The 7,586-nt window shown below is 29.6% G+C and overlaps 1 protein-coding gene across 1 annotated transcript; it reads left to right on the top strand.

Annotated features, from left to right (window-relative positions):
• The first annotated feature begins 2,418 nt into the window (after positions 1–2,418).
• Positions 2,419–4,118, top strand: LOC131646979 (bax inhibitor 1-like). The gene is made up of 6 exons (XM_058916900.1): positions 2,419–2,588; positions 2,860–3,003; positions 3,104–3,195; positions 3,358–3,544; positions 3,632–3,787; positions 3,875–4,118. Exons 1-6 carry the CDS (start codon positions 2,481–2,483, stop codon positions 3,923–3,925), a joined length of 738 nt encoding a protein of 245 aa, XP_058772883.1. The 5' UTR covers positions 2,419–2,480; the 3' UTR covers positions 3,926–4,118.
• Positions 4,119–7,586: the final 3,468 nt, after the last annotated feature.

The raw sequence follows: 7,586 nt of genomic DNA, 5'->3' as shown, positions 1-7,586 counted from the left end.
TTTGGTGTTTTCGGAGATTCATTTCCGAAATGTATGAAAATTCAAAAAAAAAAACTTCGGAGATGCATCTCCGAAGCAGGGGTAATTTTGGGATTTCGCTAGGGGTGACCCCCAAGGGAGGTGGGTAAAGAAATATTCTAATAACGAGTATTACCTTATAACATTAATAGTTTCATCTGAGTTATATTTAATTTGATACAACCATTTTATAATGATAGTCTTTTTGTTTGGAGGAAGAGTTTTTGCTATCCAAATGCCATTATTTTCAAGATCCTCAATTTCCTATTGCATGGCATTTCGTCATCGAATATCTTTGACAACTTCAACAAAGATTTGAGGTTCTGAAGTGGCATAAACACATGCTTTATTTTTGAAAAACCATGATACTAATACATTTTCTAAAATGTGACATGTTTCACTTGTGCTTTTTCTATCAGTTTTATATCTTGCATAGTTGAAATTTGAATAACCAATTAAATCACATAAACTTCCTTTAGGATACCATAACCCTACATTAGGGTTTCCTTTAAGTTATTTCGTGATTCTTTTACATAAGACAGATGTGATTCTTTAGGATAAGAGTGATATCAAGCACACAAACAAATCTTAAACATGATATCAACTAGCAGTTAAATAAAGTAAAGATCCAATCATACCTCGATACTTTGTTAAATCAGTTGTTGTTCTTGATTCATCTTGATCAACATATGTGCTTTAACTCATAGGAATGGCAATTACTTTGCAATATCTATGTCAAATTTTTCAATAGTTCTTTGCAATATTTAGATTGATTTATAAAGATTCTCTTCTTTGTGTGTTTGATTTGCAACTCAAGGAAGTAGTTCAATTTCCACATCATATACATCTCAAATCCTCCTTACATCATATTTGAGAATTCTTCACATAAGGTTTCATTTGGGGAGTCAAAAATTATATCATCAACATAGATATGTACTAATTGATTAAGATCATCAATATTCTTGATAAATTACTTATTCTATCATACCAAATTTTTGGTGCTTGCTTTAGTTCATAGAGTTCTTTCTTTAACTTGAACACTTGAGAGAGATTATTGAAATCTTTAAAGCCTAGAGGTTAATTTACATATATTGTTCATATATGTATCCATTTAAGAATGCGCTTTTGACATCCATCTAGTATAACCGAAAATTCAAATAACATGCATATACCAACAAACAGGGCCGGCCCAAGGGCCAAGCTCCTAAAGCTAGGGCTTTAGGCCCCAAAAGTTTAAGCCTAAAAAAGGCCTCAAATTTTTTTCATTTAGTTATAAAAATATATAATGACGCTTGAGTTACATATATTATTGTAATAGAGTTGGTAAAATATAGGCCTCTTTTCCTTTATGTCTTTGGTTCAACTCTAAAATTTAATAATGTATATATGGGATAGGATCAAATGACACCAAAGTGTCAAAGTTTAATTTAACACTAAAATTCAACCGTTAAAATAATTGATCAAACGATCATATTAAATGAAATAAAATAATAAATAAATATATATATATATATATATATATATATATATATATATATATATATATATATATTCTATTTTTTTCTAAAAAATAAATTATTTATATGTCCGTTTGATCGAATACTATTAATGGTTGAGATTTAATATCAAATTAAATTTTAACATTTTAGTGTAATTTGATTTTTTGTATACATTAGTTTTTTTTTTTTTTTACAGAAACACAAATTCATTCAACAGAGAAACCAGTGATACAAGCAAGATAACCATTGAGTGAGGGCATTTCCCATCCTCAAACTAAAATCAACACTAATAGTTAAGCTTACAAAGAGTTGAAAAAAGATAAACCGTGAGAGAATAGAACCTAAAAGTGTAAAATTAATCCAAGCTCTTAAACCTAGCAACCAAGCAACAACCTTCCATGAGATATATTAGTTAAGAGAAGACAAACAGTTCAGAATATTTTTTCTATTATGCAGGCGATTTTATTTAAGAAAGTTACTACAAAAGAAACGTCGGTAAAAAAAGACCATGTAATGTCAATTGTCAACCGTTTAATATATTTTTTAAAGGAAACTTTTTAATATTATTATAAACCAACCAATCAATTTCCAAGTCATTACGACCTTGATTTGTTCTGACGGTTAGGTAGGATCTCCGTAATTTTCATTGTTAGTGTATAATTATGACGTGGCACTTAACAATTACGTGAATGCTGACATGGCTATCTACCATTGGTCACATTACGTGGTTAAATACAATCCCTTTGACAAATCAAAAACGACAAATTCATGTTTAGCTAAATAAAAAAGCCAAATTTAGATGACTATACTTATTGAGAGAGAAAAAGGACATTCTAGTAATAGCATCCCGAACCTTCTTGGAAATTATCCTCAGGTCTCTTTTAAATTAATATAAAGTTAGTTCTCTCGTATTCATTTTTTACATCTTCATAATTTATTTTCACCGTTATTACGAATCTATCAATGGCTTCTTCTTTCACTTCGTTCTTCGATTCAACAAACCGATGGAATTATGATACTCTCAAGAACTTCGATCAAATTTCTCCCGTCGTCAGGAATCATCTCAAACAGGTTTCAATTCATTCTTTATTCGTCGAAATTTCTAGGTTTTTTTTATAGAATTTTTAGGTATTTTTTCAATTAGCAATTAAATCATCTGAAATTGTGGTTTTTTTAGGGTTTGTTGATTTATCTTCGATGTGTATTGGTTGTTGTTGTTGATGCCTCTTTTGGATTAAGCCGATTTTGATTATTTAGAGATTTTGAAGAATTAGGTTTATAGAATATTTGGATTTGTTTAATTTGGATTAGTTTTGTAATTGTGTTGTTTGAATCTTTGTAGGTTTACTTAACCTTGTTTCTGGCTGTGGCTGCTGCTGCTGTTGGAGCTTACCTTCATGTCCTCTTTAACCTTGGCGGGTTTCTCACCATGATTGCGGGTGTGGGAACCAGTGTTTGGCTAATTTCAACACCTATTTATGAAGAGGTATGAAATGAATATGCTTCTTATGTTTTTTTTTTTTCCTTTCATGGTTTTGTAGTTTTGCCTGTTATTTACTCATATGTGTTTGTTTATGGTTATGCAGAGAAAGAGGTTGAGTTTGTTGGTGGCCTCGGCAATGTTTCAAGGTGCCTCCATTGGACCCTTGATTGATATGGCTATTCAAGTTGATCCAAGGTATGCTTTCATTATTGTGTCAAAAAATTGTTTTTCATTTTTGGATATCAAAAAAGAGATTTAAGATTATTTGTCTTATCAAGCAAGTGGAAAGGAGGGATTTGGGGGTAATATATGTTTAGTTTTAGATAGATTTGTGACATTAGTTTTCCATTGTTCCAGCCTCATCTTCAGTTCATTTGTGGCAACCGCGTTGGCTTTTGGGTGTTTCTCTGGAGCAGCTTTGGTTGCTAAGCGTAGGGAGTACTTGTATCTTGGTGGCTTGGTTTCTTCTGGGTTGTCCATTCTTCTCTGGTTGCACTTCGCGTCTTCCATCTTCGGAGGTTCGATGGCTATCTTCAAATTTGAGGTAAATTTTTGCTAGGGTTTTTTACTTTTGTGGGAGTTATGTTTATGTTTTGTTTTCTTACATGGTGTTTATTTCCTTCTTTTGCAGTTGTATTTTGGGCTTCTGGTGTTTGTGGGTTACATTGTAGTGGACACACAAGAAATAGTTGAGAAGGCACACCGTGGCGATCTAGATTATGTGAAGCATGCTCTGACCTTGTTTACTGATTTGGTTGCAATCTTTGTCCGGATTCTAATTATCATGGTGAGTTATGTTCATAAACAGCCTTTTGCATTTTGTTTTCCCCTTATAAATGTTGTATTGATTGATTTTTTTTGTTATTCTTTCCAGTTGAAGAATTCAAGAGACAGGACTGAGAAAAAGAAGAAGAGAAGAGATTAATTTTCTCATCAATCAAACTTGTTTGAAGCTTTTCCTTTAAAATCTTTGGAAATTAGTAAGATACGATAACAGTTGTCTGTAAAGAAGTGTTCTCCTGTCTTGAACTTTTTCCCACTGTGCAGTTAGTTCTGTTTCTGCTTTATATTACATGTTGACATGTTTATCTAATTTTATAATAAGAGAGATTATCACATAGCATTATTTATTTTTTAGACGGCCACACAAGGTTTTTAATATTGGTTAAACAAGATATTACTAGCAAGAGATTTTTTCTACATGATTCAAGGCTGGCTAATCTTAATTTGGGCTTTAATACACACCTTAAGAAACTAAATGTAAATAGGTAGATAAATTTTAGAGTAATGGAATTCTTCTTGCACATTGCTATATTCTCTATGTATCTTTTGGATACTAAAATTCGAACCCATCTTATATGTTTGTCTGTTTGGATAATATTATTCAAATGAATCTCTGCAAATTAATCTCTATGCAGTTTTTCAAAATAAAGATAAACTTAGTTTACGCATGTATTAGGACAAACTGTTAAAACTGTTATAATATTCATATTTAAACAACACTAATTGTTGTAAAATCAGAATTCCAAATTCCAAGATTGTTATACCACATTTTCAAACATAATGCTCTCATTATACCACCACCAATAGTTTCTTTTCCATCAAAGGATGAAATCACCTCACGTTTGTCTTACACAGAGAAAGTTACTGTATGAGACTTGTGTTTTAGACTTGAGATCACTAGTGATAGAAACATAGTAATGGTTTTGAATGCTTTGGTGCATTTTGTTGGCAATCAAATGCGTACCTTCTTTATATTAAATTTCTTTTAATAACAAAGAAATAACAACGTTATCCAGATCATTATTCTACCAAAGGGAAAATAATGTAACAAAAAACTTCAAAAAAAAAAGTCCGCCTTATCCTGAATTAAAACGCCATGTTCAACTTACCAGTCTTTGAAATGACAGAATCATATAACATTGCAAGAAGTTGTTACTTTCAGTCACCACCAATTATAAATAAGTGCCTCACAAAAGAAAAAGAAAAAAACTGTAAATAATTGTAGATAATACTCAGCTTATACCTGAACCAACAAAAAGCCACTCCTGCTATTTCAAAAACAGAAGTTCAGTAAATTTTGGACGGGTTGTTTTCTTCACTAACCACTATAAAAAAAATCATAGATAATTAGATATATAAGCTGATATCCAAGATTTTTTTGAGTATTTTCCTTCCAGGGGAGTGCTATATGGTGCGATTTTTTTTCTTCACTAAATTTCAGAAAGATGCACTTGTATAGAAATTGGTCAGCGTATTGAGATTATGCTATTTAGAGTTGTTTTGTTAATGAAAAATAGAAGTGATAAATTCTTTCATACATACAAAAGTTTTGCCCATAAAATATGGATGGATAAGTGGTCTCTTCACTTTTTTCTATAGGGTGGTTTTCATCAACTCTCACGTTAGATAGCTATTAAAAATTGTAGAAAATCTAACTGTCAACTGCATTGTCATTGAAATGATGCTATCAATTATAGTTTTTTTATCTATAAACATGGTAGAGTCCAAAACTGAAGGTGAGAATACTTTAAAATTCAAAGAAGGTAAGTAATTAACTCATTTGTATACTTTTCACAAATTTATTATCGTGTTATTAAGCATTTTCCTTCCACAAATTAAAAAATTTAAGAAACTTAGTTATTAATTTATGAAAAAGATAAATCATGTATAACTTTATGGAATTATGTATGACTTTACTCTAATATTCAACATAATTACATTGGAGAGAGAAATTAAAAGAGTTGGAAAAAAATAATAATAAATACTTTGTATATTAAGAAAAAAAATTATAAATGTTACATTTTGAGATAATTTTTTTTTAAAGCGGCTTATAATATGAGATAGAGAAAGCATATTTTAACATACTAAGCTTGCTTTTTAATTCTTTGATCTCCAATGGACTCAACATTGAGTGTCTAACCCCTATGCAGATATGACCGTTTTGTATTACAATAACAATCAATAACAGTTAAGCTTTATCTAATGGTTGTTTATATAGATTGACTTTAATATTTTATTGAGAACTATGTTTTCATCTAAATCATAAATTTCAAAATCTTTTAATAATTTTCTTACTTTTTAGATATTCATCTATCTTTAGTTGTTTGATTTCTTTCACTTTTTACATGTCTTCTCTCTATATATTGAAACTATCTAAGTATGTTTTTCACAATTTTTCTTTTATTATAGATATTATTCCAACACTTTCTTTTTAATTTTTTCATTAATACTATTATCATGTCTAGTCTTACTACACGTTAATTACAACATATTTATCTTTACTACATTTATTTTATTCTCGTGTTGATTTTTAACTACCTAATATTTTGTTTTGTATAATATCGTAAATTTCATCATAGCCTAATAGAAATTTTCCTTCAATTTTAGCGATACTTTTGTGTTATATAGAACTCTAAAATTTTTCTCTATTTCAATCGCCCAGCTTGAATTCAATATATTCTTTTTTTTTTGAAAGCCAATATATTATTTCTTACTTATGCTTAGGCAAAAGACATGCGTTTTTAAAGATGGTCAGTCTTCGACTTTTTATTTAAATCTTCATTCGACTCTCTAAGTTGGACTATATCATATGCAAAAAACATGTATTTTGGTGTTAGCTTTTTGGATGTGTTTTGTAAGTGCATTTAAAATTAAAGTAAAAATGTAATGAACTTCGATGTAAATTGGTTTTAATGGATAGTTGCCCGTCTCTCCATCCCTTGTGTGTATATTTTTGATATTCTTTCATACATGTCTTGGATAGTTTAAATATACACAATTCTAATCCATTTCTTTTCTAGCATTTCACAAAATTTCTTCAGGCATTCTATTATATGCCTTCTCCAAATCATTAAAATTTGAGTGCAAGTGTTGTTGGTCCATTCTGATACTGATACTGCTCTATTATACGTTATAGAAGATTGATTGCTTTTATGGCCAATCTTCTAGGCATAAAACTAAATTGATTTTCAGTCACTTTAATATGTTTTTTTAGTATTCATTCAATCTCTTTTTCATAATTTTATGGTAAGACTCATAAGCTTAATTTTTCTATAATATGCACAATTATGTATATTTATCTTGTTCTTATGGATTTGAATCAAAGTGATTCTTTTTCATTTATCCGATATTTTCTTTGACCTCATAATATTATATTATAAAAGAATTTGGAGAGCAACTCAATATTTTTATTTTCAAGAAATTTTCACTCTTTTATTATTAGTATATTGTCCGTCCTAACCACCTTAGTGTTATTCATCTTTTTTAACGCTTCTTTTATATAACGTCTCTGAATTCGATGATAGTAATTATAATTTCGATTCTCTTCTCTTCTCTATTGTCGAGCCTGCTAGAGTATGGTAGCATATCACATATTTCGTTAAATGAATTACAGAAATATATCTTTTACTTATCCTTTATATCTTTTTCCTGGATATGGAGTTTGCCTTCTTTATCTTTAACACACTTTATTTGATTCAAATATTTTGTTTTTCTTTTTCTTCCTTTAGCAAGCTTACATATAGATTTTTTCCCTCCTTTATTCCTATTGGTATTATTTGTCAAAACTTTGGATTCTTGCTTCA

The sequence above is a fragment of the Vicia villosa genome, linkage group LG2 (assembly GCF_029867415.1).
Source record: "Vicia villosa cultivar HV-30 ecotype Madison, WI linkage group LG2, Vvil1.0, whole genome shotgun sequence".
Classification (NCBI taxonomy): Eukaryota; Viridiplantae; Streptophyta; class Magnoliopsida; order Fabales; family Fabaceae; genus Vicia; species Vicia villosa.
The sequence above is the reverse complement of the archived record's forward strand: the minus strand, read 5'-3'. Positions and strand labels throughout refer to the sequence as shown.